This window comes from Trichomonas vaginalis, chromosome II, assembly GCF_026262505.1.
Source record: "Trichomonas vaginalis G3 chromosome II, whole genome shotgun sequence".
Lineage (NCBI taxonomy): Eukaryota > Parabasalia > Trichomonadida > Trichomonadidae > Trichomonas > Trichomonas vaginalis.
In genome coordinates, this window is record NC_067204.1 from 703417 (window position 1) to 719167 (window position 15751).

A 15751-nucleotide genomic window follows, 5' to 3' on the forward strand; every position below is an offset into this window, starting at 1 on the left:
GTTGGATCTGTGTCGAGCAACTCCAGAACTTCTGAATCATAGGCAGCATTTGCTCTTCCTCAATGTTTCTGCATCTAATTTGAAGACTAAATCTTCATCAAATTATAGAGAATTGTTCAAATTTTTCTTGAGAAGAAAATATTTGATTTGCGAAGAATTGGCACGAGAACATGTACTCCGCAGTTGAGTATACAGAGTTTGGTAACGGCGGCACTGCTTCGACCTTACCAATACTTGTTAATTTGAATTTGACACTTTACAAAACTTGTTAACGTATATTTTACAACATGAACGCGAAAACTAATTTAACCTTAAATATTTACAAAGCCGCAACCACTTCACTAACGAACTCACTAATGTAAAAATAAACGTTCTCACTATCGTTCTCACTAACGACTTCACTAATGTTCTCATAAATTTTCCTCAATATCTTATCATCAGTGTTAACCCTATTGTAGTCATACTTGAAGCACATAACTTTCTCTAACTTCTTAACGTACAATTTACATAACTTACCTTCGTCATCGTATGGTTTAATGATATAACTATTTCTATCTTTATACACAGTCAATGAAAAGTCAACTGGTCTCGGATGTATTTGAAAGAACATGTTATGCTCAGGAAGGAAAATAAATGTTTAAATGTATGTTTGTTATACTGTGGAATTCGAATGAGTTGCTTTTGTTCTGTCATTTATATAAAAAATAAACTTAAAAAATAAAATAAAAATAAACGTTGTCAGAGGTGAAAAATAATGTTTATGTAGAATGTTAGATCTAACACGTTTTCTAACACTTTTCTAACCTTGTTGAATTCATTGCTTTATAACTCACTGTCGTCTGCTTTCTCCAACTCTTCTAACTTCTTCTTAAGTTCAGCAATGTTGTCCTCATGAAGTTTAATCTTTCTCAAAATACCTTCTCTATCTAATGGTTGCTTTATCTTTCTAAACTGAACTCTACCATCCTTCATAGTATGAATGTAAAAACCTTCTGGAATAGTTCCTGATTTAATGTATTCTACCAAAAACTTTTGTTTCATTGCTTCAGTGACTTTAGTCGTCATTTCAATCAAATAAAAATTTTAATATTAAATAAAAATAACGTTATTTTTCAGTAAGGAAACGCAGGAGTTTTACGATTTATTTGAGGCGTAGGTTCTGGTTTAAATGTTGGAGTCGGTTTAGGAGTTGACTTTTGAACAGGAGTTTGTACTTCCATAGGTTCAGGAGTTATTGAAGGTTTTGCTTGTGAAGGCGTTGGTTTTGGCGAAGGTGTTGGAGTTTGTTTAACTTCAGCTATTTCAGTATTATTTATAACATTTGCTTTATTTCTTTTCAACATCATTACTGCTCCTGCTGTAGCTAGCAAACCTAGTGGGAGACCATATTTTATATAAGGACTTGACCAAATGCTATTTTTGACAGGAGCTGGTGGAACACCTAACCTTGGTGAGACTGCTCTTTGCCATTGTGCAGCTCGTAAGAAATATTCAATAGGTGCTCCATAATCGTTTGGTAAAGTTTGTTTCATAGATGGTGAAGGTTCACGAGAGCTTGATGAAGAACTCATTTATAAGCTTTAAAAATAAACGTTCATCCTTTATTCCTCACTGTCGTCCGTGCTAAGTTATAGTCGTCAATCTTATTATTGGATATGCCATGACGCACCTGAATGGCAAAGCAACAATCCCTCATAAATCCAATAAGTGGCTTTGGTACGTTTTCAGTTGCTAGTTCAATAGGTCCTTTAACAGACAATTTGTATGTTATTGGAGCAGTAGATGTTTGACCTTGTTGGAAGCAAAAGTCCACTTCTGTTGGAAAACCACATAAGAAATGTGTGTTGTCATAGCTATCCCATTTATGTTCCACACTACCATCATCCACCAATGACCTCATAACATCTTCATTAAATCCTATCATATCATTGTTTGTATTGCAGGCGTTCGCAACCATTTCATAAAATACAGGTCCATATGATTTTTCAGGTTCTGCAGGCATATTTCCATAAGCTCCCATGGAAAGCTGAAGATATTTAAACTTAGGGTTCTCAAAATTAACATAATAGTTGTCTTTCTTTCTAAATAGTGCCCAAATACTTTTAACATTAATAGGCGTATAAGCTGCTGTAAATGTTGCACTTGAACTATCTGTATTCTTTGAGAATGAACCGTCCATAGGAATCCAATCCATAACTTTAACAGGAAAACATAAAGCCTCGTTTGTATAATGTTCTACAAGTTCTGTATAAATGTTAGGGTCTAAAGAGAATGACTTTGGATGAATGAAACATTCATTAAAATCCATCTTTGTTCGAAATAGTTGCTGGGTTACAGTTGTAATAGTAACTGTTCCACTAGCTTCTACTGCCTTCGTTATCATAGTGAATGGTTCATTCCATGGAACAAATTTATTTGTCGGTGGATTTGAATCTGAAGCAAATGCAACTTTAAGAGTTGGATTGAAAGCAATGATATCATTTACAGATATAGATGTGCATTGTAAGGCGTCGCTACTGAACTTTACTTTAAGCTGAATGTTTCCTGCAAAAGCTGGAATAAATCGAATAGCTTCTAATGGAAGGAATCTTCTAACAGGAATTCTTAAACGAAGCTTAAAATCAAATGATTTTCCTGCTGTAATTGGACCACTAACAATTTGTCCTGTTCTGCATGTTCCCGAATGACTCCATACATCTTCATGTCGAGTCTTTGAGAAAACATCTACTTTCTTTATTTGTTCGGTAGTTTGTGAGTTTGAAGTTATATATGCTTCTTCTCTTGCGTTGTCTTGAGAATATACGATACGACCATTTGCAAGGATTTGATATCCAGCAACTGCATAGAAAGCGTCATCGAAACCAATCCAAAATCCTGGTGGGTTTGTTTTATTGGAACCTGAACCAATTTCTTTATCTGCAATAAATTGACCTTCCATTTTATACGTAATGAATGTATTGTAAAGGTCCAACATATTTTCACCAGGAGGTGAGAGATTGAATGTTACCCATGTGTTATCTTTAGCAGTTCCAGGTTGTGATGGAATCTTTGCGTCAGAATATTTTCTATTAGTGTCACCAATTTGAACTGCATTGTCTATGATATCGAAATATGAGCGAATCTGATGAATATGCTCTGCTGGAGTAAATTCGTTTAACTGTTCGTTCTGCATGTATTTACTTCGGATAAAAATATCTATTTACTTCATTATTCTCACTCTTCTTCTTGGCATTCGTGGTGGAAGTTGTTTCTTGACATTTTCAATGAACTGTACATTCTCTTTTGTCTCAACTTCTTTCACTGGTGGGTCAGGATTCTTTGACTCGGTTTGTTTTTCAATGAAATTCACGAACTTTGCAATAAGCTCTTGGTTCGTTATTGAAAGTACATCTGGCTTCTTTTCTTCTTGTTTTTGACTTTTCAGTTTGAACAGAAGGTTTTATATGGCTTCGTGGACTTCACCCTTGCCATGCACCTTAATGTTGTCGCTCTCTGCATTCGCTATGGAACCTTTCTTTTTCTTACGTATATTTTACCATCTTTACTCTGACTTACGTAATAGAAAGGATGTTGTATTCCTCTTGCGTCATTTAATATAATAGACTCTCGCTCTGATTTTGACAAGCTCATTTTACATCGGTTAAAGTTTTTTAATTGTTTTTTATCTGCAGTCAAATGACTCAGACAAGCCCTACGGACAAGACCCAGGGGTCATAGATGTTGAAGCATTGAAGAAAGAAATTCGTGAGCAAATTTTATCCGAACTGAAGGAACAAAAACAAGAACAAAAGCCAGAGAGACCAAAGAGAAAACTTAGTGAAAAACAACTTGCTGCATTAGCTGCTGGAAGACAGAAGAACCCACGTTTGCTGGCGAAAAAAGCTAGAGAAGAAGCAAAAGCTAAAGAAGCTGAAGCAAAGAAAGAGTAAATGGTTTATTTTTATCCGAATTAAATGTATAGACAAATACCTTTATCTGTTGCGTTCAGTAGTGAAAACCCTGACGTCAAAATAAAGGGGAACAGAGTAACGTTTAAGTTTCCAACAGACTGGATTGTGAACATAAATGAAGAGAAGTACATTGGCATAACATCTATGTATATAACACGTGCTTTCAGAAAGGTTGACTTTATACTTCAAGTCGAGATAGAAAATGACGAACAGTCTTTAAGCGCCCAAAACATTCACATATACAAATACTTTAAAGACGATACAACATTGCAATGTATGATTTCATTTAATGAGATGTTCGAGAAAAAGTTCAACATTGAAGTACAAACTTTACAGCCTTTACGTGAGTTTCTTGCACAACTGAAAGAAGAAGGTAGTCAGCCACAACTTATAGACTTTCATTATGAATTTAATGAAAATGAAGATGGAACTCATGACTGTCAATTCATTGTATTCTCACCATTCAATGAAGTCGCTAAAAAGAAAGAAAATCCATTACGTATAAGATTTCAAATCTCCGAACCAAGTGATGATTTTAAGAATGTTTTCAATTATGATGCAATGCTTCCGAGGAAAAATGAATTTTCAAAGATTGTAACACCTGGCATTTGGGATAGAAAGCAAGCAATACTTTACTCTAATATAGCCAAAGGCGTTGAAAATGAGTTCATTGGTCATACAAGAACTTCACCACTTCCTAACCCTAAATACTATAAATTAACTGGCTTCAATCGTGAGTTTTGGATAGACATGTACTCCACTCATGACCATAAATGTCCAGTGTTCTTGCCTCCAGATGGGAAGGACTGTCTCTACATTGAAGCACAACTCTTAAACTCTACCATCGCAGTATTGTAAAATCTACGCTAGCTTTATTTTTATCACGAATGACCTCATTGCTGACAAAAATAAATGACCTCAGAACTTCAACTTACGAATAAAGCTTGTTTTAGTCGTTATTGAAAAGTTGAACTTTTCAGCAAAGCAAGGTTGACATGACTTACATAAGTCGAATGCAATCTCTTGACCATCATGAAGTGCTTTGTAAAGTTTCATTAAACTGAACTCAGAGTCTTTGTCATATGTTCCAACAGGTATGTGAATGTTCTTATCTTCATTGTAATAGCATTGTATAGCTTCAGGAAACATTTCATTAGCGGTTAAAGCAATAACATCTTGCTTCACGCCTTTCATTCTGCAGTGAAATGCAACTTCATTTAAATCGTTAGTGAGTAAGTCTATGTAGGTCTTCTTTCCACAGAAAATACTTTTATAAGCTAAACTTTGTTTTCCAGGTGTTATTTCTGCAAAGTCGCTATGAAATTGACCAAGGTTCTTTCCTATAAGTTCTCTACCGTATCTCTTCTTAAACTCTGCTGCAAGCTTTGGGATGTCTTCATTATATAAGTGCATACTGTCGGTATCCTGGTAAAAGATTTGAAGTCCCATGTCCTCTGCAGTACAGAATACTTCATTCATAATACGTTTTGACATAGACAGAATATTAACACCAAGTGGACAGAAGTTAAAGTGTCTGCAAATGCTTTTCGTTAGCTTGAAAATAGTTTTATCTGAACCATCCAAACCTTCGAACTTCACTATATGGTTGTAATTTCTTATAGCATATCTTATAGCATCTTTGTCATCTACTATGGTTATTTTTGACTCAATAGGAGATAGAATAGTTTTGCCATAAATGCTGTTCAGAATGAGTTTTATAATTTCTTGTAAGGGGTTTTCTTCTTTCTTATACTTTAACCTTAACTCAAACAACTTCTTTACTTCATCTCTTATTCTCATATCTCTGTTTCCATCGTAATAGTATCCTTGCAACACTTCACATTTGACACCTTGATATTTTATGAGGTCTTGTAATGTTATATGGTCAACATACATGAGACAGCAAGTGTTTGAACTTCTTGGAACGTTAAGTTCTGGATTTAGTTCAGGGTCGCAAACTATTAAATGAAAGTGTCTGGGTATACCAATCTCTGTTATCTTAATGAGAACAAAGAAGCCAGACATAAACTTTTCACCAATGGGTTCCTTTTGGTCGTCATCGAATAAATGTCTCATGAGATACTCTGTGCTTAACATTTCTTCCTTCAATACTTTTGGAATACCTTCTAAAGTATAAAGTCTTGCTATAGCTGAAGGATATAATGAAACAGTGTCGAAGTCAGCAATGAGTTTCTTTTTGCTCTTTTGTTTCATGTTATCTGACAACATACATCTTCCACCTTGAATGCATCTCGAAATAAATTCTCTTGGTTTATTTGAGAGGTCATAAAGATTTCCATTCGGGAAGTATACTCTGTTCTCAAACAATTTGTTAGCAATAGAACAAATACTAACGTAGTCATAAACGTTTAAATCAAACTCTTTCAATAAGTCATTGCGGAACTTTACAAAACCTTCTCTTAAAATTCTTACATCTTGTTTGCAGTAAAACGTGCTATATTTTTCTAAGTCGAAGTGGTTTTCATCTATTCTGCAACCTTTGATGGAATCTATGTTCTTCATAAATGTATCTGCATCATGGATAAACTTACATGCTTCAGAAATGACACCAGTTCTGTTGTCATTTGCTAACAAAACACTGCTGTAGTAGTTATATGGAAATACTTCTTTCGGTCCTGTTTGTAAGTTAAACATAGCAGGAAATAGTTTAAGCTTCTTATTTATAACACTGTAAGAGTCTTTTATAATAATTGCCCGTCCTTTATATAAACCAGTTATTTGCATTGTTCGTGAACCTTTAATGATGGGAGTTCCTTTCACTTCTGTCATGTGTCTTAAGATGAAGTTTATGTCATAACTGAGGTTATGGAAATATATTAAACTCTTGTCAGGAAGTCTTTCCAAAAATTCTGTTGCACAGTTTTGACCCCAAATACTTTCACTAACTGAACCATCTTCACTGTCATAACAGATGTTAAAAGCTTTATGAAAGCCATCCGTACTACACTCAAAGTCAGCAAAGAAAACGTGCTCAGGTATGAATTTACATTTAGCTTTATTTACTTCTTTTGACTCTGCTTTCTTCTTCAGTTGTACACAATACTTTGGAGCATATGTCAAATCTTTAAATGGTGCAAGGTTCTGTTTATATAAGTCAGTAGTATATGTGAAAAGTTCTCCATAAGAAATAGGTTCGAAATATTTGCACTCCCACAATGTTTTCATAACATCCCATAACGGTGTTGTTCTATCATAACGAACTACATATTTATCTTCTCTCTTTGTATAAATCTTCATCTGTTTCTCAATGTTCATTCCACCACAAGCTTTGAGAATTTCTTTTATAGTTTCGAATGAAATATGTTGTCATTGGAAGTCTTTCATTTAGCATGTAGTGGTCTTCAACAAGAAGTAAGTCAATAGTTCTAACAGTTTCGCATTCTTTTGGTATATATCTCTTTATTTCATTATGTCTTGAGTCATTGAAATAACCAATGGTAACATTGAATGCTATACCAGTTGCGTCAGAAATTTCTTGTACTTTACTTTGAGGAAAGTCTCTAACACGAATGACTTCTCTCATGTGGTCAATAGTTTCTTCATTTACTCCAGCCTGAATACAAGCATAAACGAAACAATTGTCCTCTGTCATAAGTGTTGCAGTTCTTTTGTTCAGTTCATTGAAGATTTGGTAGCGTTCAAGATTTATAGGTAATATGCAAAGATACTTCCAGAACTGACCGCTTCTCTTCTTATAAAACTTCTTTTCACCATTATCTTTCCAAAAGCTTTCTATAAGTGCTGGGTTTCCTGTTTGCTTAAGAGCTTCCAAAATGGCTTTCTGGTCATTTGTCAGTGTGCTTTCATCTCTATATGGTCTCTTTTTTGGTTTGCCTTTCTTTACATCTGACATCGTTAAGCCTTCATATTCTGTTAAATCATACATCTTTATTTCAGTAAGATTCTTTATGTTTGTCAAGAAGAAGTCATAGTGCATTTCAACAATACCTGCAGCATTTGCTTCTATCTCTGATATAAAGTTCTCCTTCAAGAGCTGATGTAGTAATGTTCCAATATTATTGAGGTTTAACGTAGAACATTCATACTTTCCACCAAGTTTATAACATACCATCCATCTCTGTTGGGAGTTTATTTTAATTTTCTCTAAGAGTCTCATGAAAACCTTACCGAAATGTTTGTGTAAGTAGTCTCTGTTTGGTTCATCTAAAGCTTCGATGTTAAAGTCAATGAGTCTATTGCCTGACTTCACATTCCTCTTCCTATTTTCTTCATCTTTCTTTAACCATCTCTCACCTTCTTTTGGTTTGTCGTCAATGGAACGAATGACATTATTAGCTTTGCGAACTTGTTCTATAGCACTTTTAAACATCTCTCTTCTCTGTTGTTTCAGTGTGTCATCTCTCTTTCGTGTTTCACCAACGTTTGCATTTGTTATGTCAAACATTTCTCTTCTTACTTCATGTGGTACAGCTCTTCTTGTTTCACCAACGTTTGCATTTGTTATGTCAAACATCTCTTGACGAACGTCATGTGAAAGAGCTTTACGAGTATGACCAACGTTTGCATTTGTTATGTCAAACATTTCTCTTCTTACTTCATGAGGTATTGAACGTCTATGATATAAGTCAATAGCAACGTCATTTAAAGGAAATGCTCTTGCATGGACTTCGTCCTCGCCGCGTTGCGGCTTTATGAACTCATGAATTCTATCATAAGTTATTTCACCATTATAGTCATTGAGGATGTCAGCGAGTGCCTTTTTGTTTGTTGTGTAATGCTTTGCAACATCTATATTAGCTTCTGTAAGAAGTTGTTTTATTTCCGAGTGTTCTAACTTAGACAACTTCCGATACATCTTTAGTAGGAAATAAAAAAAATATTTTTGAAAAAATTAGATTAGATTTTTTTAAGTTATTTTTCAAAATAATTTAATATTTTTATTTTAATGAAACACATGCAAGATTGCAAGTTCTTTTCATACAATGCTCTCGCTACTGTCATCAAGAATGAGTTCAATAATGCTTCAAACGTTAATGTTATCTTTAACAAGAAGTTTGTGAAAGAATCTAAGTTTGGTCAGTATGTCAGACCATTAGCTATTGTCATTGACCGCAAACGTTATACTTCACAAGAGTTAGCAGTAGTTTTGAAACAAAAGGTTTCTTCGTGAATGTCAAAGATACTCATTATACTATTATAAAGAACTCCAACATTGACTTCTTCAGTATTGCTATGAATCTTTCCGAACAGAAAGAATATAAGAAGGGTGAAACAAATGTGAAATATTATTCTTCATCTCTGAAAACAATAACGAACAAAGATGTTATACAAAAGTTCTTACCAAAGGTTGAAGAAGCTTCTATTGACATTGACGAAGGAAGTGAAATGGTTGAAGAAATTGACCCTGACGTCATTTAAGCAAAAATATATTTTTGGTTAGTCTTCATATCGATATTTTACAACAATTCCCCAATGTATAAACTTTTCATACGCTTTTTCATAAGCTTTATATACCTTCAGAAATTTTGCATAATCTTTAGAAGCATTTAGATATTGTTTAAATGCTTTGTATGTCTTCAGAAATTTTGCATAATCTTTTACATGTTGTTCGTTCTCTTCTTCTGTCATGAGTTCCGAATATTCTAAATTCATGTTCTTTCATATGAGATAAAATTTTATAAAAAAAATAAAATTAGCTTAGATTTTTTTATTCTTCCTCTTTGAAGTTATCGAAATATTCTGTTATTTTTTCCTTCAGTAATGTTAAGTCTTCTTTGAATGTAAGTATTGTGCAACCTTTGATGTCATAGTGTGTTTGAGGAAGAGTATTTTTGACAATTTCCTTTATTTGCTCATTCGGTGTCATTGAAATCGGTAAGTTTTCACGATAGAACCAGTTTCTGTCAGATTTGTAAATCTTAGCAAGGTCATAAAAGCTTTTGTTGTTTCTTCTGACTAAATGCAACATAACCATATCTCTATCTTCTTCTTTCTCCAACTCTTCAGTATATATCATATACTTATAACTCTTTTCCTTTCCTTTTGGTACCGAACGTGGTATTCTTTTCTGTATGCTTTTGTCTTTGGATTCAATGACTTCATCTTTTGCTTGAAGTTTCTTTTCCATCTCTCCACGTTCTTGTCTATGAATTTCGTCAAGAAGTCTGTAAACATGCCATGCATAACGAGGAGAAGCCCACATTGCAACTGCATTTACTAAAAGTCTATGAACATAATAACCTCTTAAATTTATTGGCAAATTTTTACGATTTTCATGTGTTTTATGCAAGACCGAAAAAAGTCGGTCTAGAGAAATTTCACTCAAAAGTTCTTGTGTGCTTTGGTTTTTGAACCAGTCGTCTGCGTGTTTAGTGTCTGGAGCAAAACATGCTGTCAAAATACTTTGCATTTGGTACATATCGTCTTTGACCGAACGAATGAGACGGAGTTGTTTGTTAAACTGAACCCACTCGTATTCTTCATTTATGGCTTCATGGACTATAACTGTTGTTGTGTTCTCTAATGTTGACATTACTGTCTTTACATACAAAATAAAAAAATAAATAAAAATAAAACTAACTTTATTTTTCTGTGTTAAAGAAATGTTAAAAATTCAGGGTTACATATGTGAAAAGAAGTCACGAACAAATGAAGGTCATAAGATTCAGCACATAATTCTGAATTGAATGGTGTGTCATACATGTCAAGCCGTCAAGAATTGAAGGAGATACGAGGCTATAAAGATTTTGGATATTTTCTGACACACACCCTGAGGGAAAAGTGACAAAACACGACGATAGAAAAAAGTGACAAAATGGGAGAAAGTTGTTCCCCGACCAAAATGCAATCATGTCGAAAAAGTGACATTTGTAAAGTTAGACGATAGGATTTCCTGAAAAAGTGCAAGACTTGTTCTGAATCAGGACAAGATTTGTCTTGAAAAAATACAAGACTTGTTCTGAAAAAATACAAGACTTGTTCTGAAAAAATACAAGACTTGTCTTGAATCAGGACAAAACTTTACAAAATGTAAACTTTACATAACCGTTTCTATCGTACATGATATTTAGTTGACATTGTAAACTATCTTCATGTAAAGTATGGCGGTTTGAAACCGTCGGGAACCTTCACTTTTTTGACGAACTTTCCGCAGCAATTTTTAAAATTTGTGAAAACTCAACGGTTTGACACGTGCCATATGTCATTTTACTCAGAATTTTGTGCTGAATTCAGCAAAAATAATGTTTATGTTAGCATGTTAGATCTAACACGTTTTCTAACCTCTTTTCTAACATAACTATTTACAAGCGTTTTACATGGTATATGTTGCGATGGTTCATGACTTTAAACAGTTTTGTAGCTTCTATTTCTTCTTTTAGTACATCGAATGTTTTAACAATGCCGAAGGTTTCTTTATATTTCTTCTTGACGTCAGATAGAAGGAAATCGTCAGCAGTTGGATAATTTTTGTTCAGAAATGCTAACATGTCCATTTTATCTTCTGCTGGCTTTTCTACTTCTTTCTTTAAATCTGCATAGTCGTTTCTCATTCTTTCTATCTCTTTGACGGAGTAGTTATATTTCCTCATCGCTGCCTTACATTTTGAACATTGCGGGTTCATTTTTGCGTTATACATTGAAATTTGACCTGCTAAAACAACTAAGGCGTCAATTGCTCTCTTCATCTCAAACATAGCGGGTCTTAGTTGTTCGTTCCATACTTTGCCTCTTCTATCTTTATCTCTTATTTCCCAAACACATTCAGCAACTAATGAAACAAAGTTATCGTAGGTCTTAAATTCTTCAGATTTATATATGTCAGAAACATTCTTATAAACCATGTCGCAATCTTTGTCCATAACTTTATGGTTGCAATGAAAACCAAGGAATTCATAATTTACTTTACGTATGAACTTCTTTATTTCTACTGAGTCAGTTGTTTTGACTTCAATTTCGTCGAATTCAGGAATAGTTAGTTTTTGTTGTTGGATTTCAGGCAATTTGGGTAAATGGTCAATAATGTCCTGCATTTCATAAAGATACTGTTCATTTGTTTCATCTTTCGCACTACAGTCTAAATTACTTGTTAAAAGTTCTTGCTTTATCTTCTGGATTTTTGTTTCGAAAGTATATGAAGAAGGAATGAAGCTTTTCATCTCTACTAACATAGATGTTGGATTCATGACTAACGAGTTTGGTGCTGTAGTTTGAATTGTTGAAATCATATCTTTACATACAAGATAAAAATTTTTCTTAGAAAAATTAGCGTTATTTTTCTTTCATAAGGAAATGTCAAAAATTCATGATTTTCGAGAGTTTTAGACCATGTTAGAAAAGTGGTTAGAAAACGTGTTAGATCTAACATTCTAACATAAACATTATTTTTGGTGTAAATTTATGAAAACATTAATAATTCCATGACTGTTCTCATTCATGTCTGATTTACATCTAATGAAAAAGTTTAGAAGAATTTTCTTATTCTTTCTGGCATATTTTTGTCTTTCCAGTACTCCCACTCTAATGGTCCCAGATGAGTTGGCTTTGACTCTCTCAAGTTCTTAGATGGTATAACATCTTCAACGCCTCCTTCATATCTTACTTTATAAGTGTCATCGTTTGTGTTGTAGCCAAGTATTTCAATAACCACTCCTCGCTTTGCTTCGTCAATGGTTTCAGCAAGTTTGCCATTACTACTTTCGACTAATTTATGACGAGGGTAAAATGCTATGGAGTCGTCAGCAGCTTTTATAAGATATCCATTACCTTGCGTAGAGTCTACGATATAATAATTTCGACTTAACCTTAAACGTTTCTTTGTCAATGGTTTGTCGTCAAGAACTACACGAACTTTTGTACCAGGAATGAGGGTAAATTGTTTTGAATTTCTGATATTTTGTGTTTGGCTTCGTTTCTTTTGTATATACTTTTCTTCTTGTTGTTGTGTCATTGAATTTGGTGTATGTCCTGTTGTAGAATGTGTTGAGGAATTATATACTTCGAGAAAATGTTTCATTGTTTCTTCGGTAAAGTCTCGCTCTTGATTTAAATCTCTGAGAGTCCTTATGAAGCGGTTTATGATGCCAAGTATGTTATGGTTATGGTCTTCAGTAGTGTAGTGAGTTATGTTATGCTTAATGAGAAATTCTGTGATTTCATTGCTGAGGTATGCACTGTCTTGGTCTGATGTTAAAGTACTTGGGCTATGTTCTGCTACAAACTTTTGTAAAACTCTTAACACTTCACGAGTTCCTTTATTTTTCATTGGATATGCATATGCTTTACGAGTGTTAACATTTATGAATATGAGGAATGGTTTATGGCCTCCTTTTCTGCTTTGAATGAGAGTGTCAAATTGGTATGTGTCAGGAGTGTTGGAGTAAATTGGTAAAAAGTAGTCGTAAGGGTTTATTTTTGTTTGATGTACAACATTTTTGTCAAAGAACCTTTTCACTTCAGCTCTGTTAGTAAATCCCCAACTCTTTGCAGCTTCATTGAATTTCTTAAATGACCTCCATGGATGTTGTTCGAATACTTCTTTCAAGCTCATTTATGTAAAAATAAAGATTTTATTCTAGGCTCAAGCGCGTTCATTGAACGCGGTACCATGCAAATACAGTCACAAATGGTGGCATGTAATCTGCACCCAAGCCTGTTGGATTTGTTGTGAAAGTATGTGAATGATTTCCTCCTGGTTCAGTTGGTCGAAAAGTCTTTTTTGCTGCATTGTTATAAGATGGAGATAAAACGTCATTGCCAGCTTCATACTCTGAGTTGTATAATGGGTGGTCTCTTAATGAGTGGCTATGGTCGCCAGAAAAGTTTGTCGTTCCTGTATGAGTGTGCGGTGGAAGGTTTGCTTCAGTAATTTTCTTCGAACCTCCTGTTTGCTTTGAATATCTAGCACAGTATAAGAATTTATCTACAATCTGTTCCCACGTACCGAAACCCAGAACTGTTGCTGGATTTGTTGAGTTCATTGACGTATAAATAGAACCTATAGGATATAATGTTTGAAGTATTTCTGTCTTTAATGTTTGAAGCTCTGTTTTGTCAGCTTTCTTATCTAACATTGCTGGTAGTTCATATGCTTCAAAGTTTCTGACATGATCTTCGGTATTCCTGCAACTCTTATCTAAATTGTTAAGAGTATCTTTTACGCTTGTACTTGGATTTTCTAATGGTGCACTTGAACCAAGGTCAAAGTTCAATATTATGTCGTCTGCTCTAACAGTAGTGAAGGATTTATGTGTATGGTTCTTGTCAGCTTTCTTATCATATAAATCTTGAGCAGTGAATTTAACATTATTTTCATCCTCCATGACATAAACATTTCTACATCTAATGTATTTCATCGTCGTTATGTTTTCCTCCGATGTTAAACCTTGTGGAAAGTTAGGAGGTTTCCAATATAATGCATCCCCACCAGTTCCTTCAACCGTTCCTTCAATACTTTCTATACCAACAGTTGTGAAGAAATCATGTGTATGGTTCTTATCTGCTTTCTTATCTAACATTGCTGGTAGTTCATGTGTTTCAAAGTTTCTGACATGACCTTCAATGTTCATACATTTACTATTTAAGGAGTTTAGTGTATCTTTTACGCTTGTACTTGGATTCTCTAAAGGTGCACTTGAACCAAGGTCAAAGTTCAATATTATGTCGTCTGCTCTAACAGTAGTGAAGGATTTATGTGTATGGTTCTTGTCGGCTTTACTGTCTAAAGAAGTTTGAAGTTCATTTATATCGGAGATGTTGTGTTTATGAGATTTCAAAACTTTGTTCGTTGCGTCAAGTTCATCTTTGTCAGCTTTACTTTTAATAGCATCTTCAAACGTTATTTTTGACTTAACTCTCAAAGTAAATCTTGGTTCAACTAATACACCATTAACATTGAAAGTAGAGGCATAAATTTCACCGGTATAACCAAATGCTTCTGGTGCTTTAGCTACATCATACTGTACAGTACAGCTTATGTCATAACCTTTAGCACGAATGTATTTATATCTTCTTTCATTAACATTTTTTGTCTTCGCTTCATCACTTCGTGTTAAATATCCATGGTAGTCCGTTATAATCTGTTCGTCTGAAGTTATATAATGAACGTGGTTTTTATCTGCTTTTTCGGCTAATTTCTCATTAACATCATTCACTTCTAATTCAACTCTTCCGCCAGAACTCTTATTATCATTAATCTTTTTCATTAATTCGGTAATTACGTCATAAAGACTATATTCTGTTTTCGGTTTTGTAATAATGAGTCAAAATTTCTTTTCATCATTACATCGCTGACATTAATGATATCACCAATTCCTTTTTCATTTATTCTCTTCATTAGTTCTGCAATAATGACGAATATATAATCTGTTAATTTATTCTCTTCATCGAGGGTTATAGAATGTTTTGAAATTGAATCATTAACTCCTCTAAATAAATCAATAACTTCAGGATACACGTTTTTAATGTCTTGAATAACCCGACCAGTATCCTGTTGTTCATGTTCTTCGTTCCCGTCGTTACGTGGTTTTATATCTCTAACCATCATCAACGCAGCCATAACCGGAGGGTTTGTTGCTACCTGTTCGAAAATCCGTCCGTTATGTATGGTATATCTAAATAATTTCTTTGTGTTTGTTAAAACATTTGAAACAAGTCTTTTAAAACCATCTACAAAATTTCCTGTTTCACCTAATGTTCTTGCAGCATTTACAAGCTCACCCATTCCCGCTTTTGACCCCAAAAACGTCCATATTGCATTTATTTCACTCTGTATAGTTGTCCATTCAGCGAAACTAACACCCGCATTCGCTAAGCTGAAAATG

At 34.1% G+C, this 15751-nt stretch overlaps 10 protein-coding genes and 2 pseudogenes across 12 annotated transcripts, besides 2 other annotated features; 2 read left to right on the forward strand and 10 right to left on the reverse strand.

Moving 5' to 3' along the window:
* Positions 1–182: a mobile genetic element.
* Positions 182–15751: part of a mobile genetic element that runs on past the window's edge.
* On the reverse strand, positions 823–1065 carry TVAGG3_0461750 (uncharacterized protein; the record flags this gene model as incomplete). The annotated part of the gene is made up of 1 exon (XM_051235085.1): positions 823–1065. One exon carries the CDS (start codon positions 1063–1065, stop codon positions 823–825), a length of 243 nt encoding a protein of 80 aa, XP_051092909.1.
* On the reverse strand, positions 1113–1571 carry TVAGG3_0461760 (uncharacterized protein; the record flags this gene model as incomplete). The annotated part of the gene is made up of 1 exon (XM_051235086.1): positions 1113–1571. The coding sequence occupies one exon, from the start codon at positions 1569–1571 to the stop codon at positions 1113–1115; it is 459 nt and encodes a 152-aa protein (XP_051092910.1).
* On the reverse strand, positions 1670–2383 carry TVAGG3_0461770 (uncharacterized protein; the record flags this gene model as incomplete). The annotated part of the gene is made up of 1 exon (XM_051235087.1): positions 1670–2383. A coding segment is annotated over one exon (714 nt), but the record flags the coding sequence as incomplete, so codon positions are not given.
* On the reverse strand, positions 2611–3172 carry TVAGG3_0461780 (uncharacterized protein; the record flags this gene model as incomplete). Its single annotated transcript, XM_051235088.1, has 1 exon — positions 2611–3172. A coding segment is annotated over one exon (562 nt), but the record flags the coding sequence as incomplete, so codon positions are not given.
* Positions 3954–4808, forward strand: TVAGG3_0461790 (uncharacterized protein; the record flags this gene model as incomplete). The annotated part of the gene is made up of 1 exon (XM_051235089.1): positions 3954–4808. The coding sequence occupies one exon, from the start codon at positions 3954–3956 to the stop codon at positions 4806–4808; it is 855 nt and encodes a 284-aa protein (XP_051092913.1).
* TVAGG3_0461800 (organellar and viral DNA polymerase type B) lies at positions 4869–5975 on the reverse strand (the record flags this gene model as incomplete). Its single annotated transcript, XM_051235090.1, has 1 exon — positions 4869–5975. The coding sequence occupies one exon, from the start codon at positions 5973–5975 to the stop codon at positions 4869–4871; it is 1107 nt and encodes a 368-aa protein (XP_051092914.1).
* TVAGG3_0461810 (organellar and viral DNA polymerase type B) lies at positions 7684–8787 on the reverse strand (the record flags this gene model as incomplete). Its single annotated transcript, XM_051235091.1, has 1 exon — positions 7684–8787. A coding segment is annotated over one exon (1104 nt), but the record flags the coding sequence as incomplete, so codon positions are not given.
* On the forward strand, positions 8878–9350 carry TVAGG3_0461820 (annotated as a pseudogene). Its single transcript has one exon. A coding segment is annotated over exon 1 (473 nt).
* Positions 9640–10321, reverse strand: TVAGG3_0461830 (annotated as a pseudogene). The gene has a single exon. A coding segment is annotated over exon 1 (682 nt).
* TVAGG3_0461840 (organellar and viral DNA polymerase type B) lies at positions 11308–12157 on the reverse strand (the record flags this gene model as incomplete). Its single annotated transcript, XM_051235092.1, has 1 exon — positions 11308–12157. A coding segment is annotated over one exon (850 nt), but the record flags the coding sequence as incomplete, so codon positions are not given.
* On the reverse strand, positions 12580–13479 carry TVAGG3_0461850 (integrase core domain containing protein family; the record flags this gene model as incomplete). Its single annotated transcript, XM_051235093.1, has 1 exon — positions 12580–13479. A coding segment is annotated over one exon (900 nt), but the record flags the coding sequence as incomplete, so codon positions are not given.
* Positions 13520–14779, reverse strand: TVAGG3_0461860 (keratin-associated protein family; the record flags this gene model as incomplete). Its single annotated transcript, XM_051235094.1, has 1 exon — positions 13520–14779. A coding segment is annotated over one exon (1260 nt), but the record flags the coding sequence as incomplete, so codon positions are not given.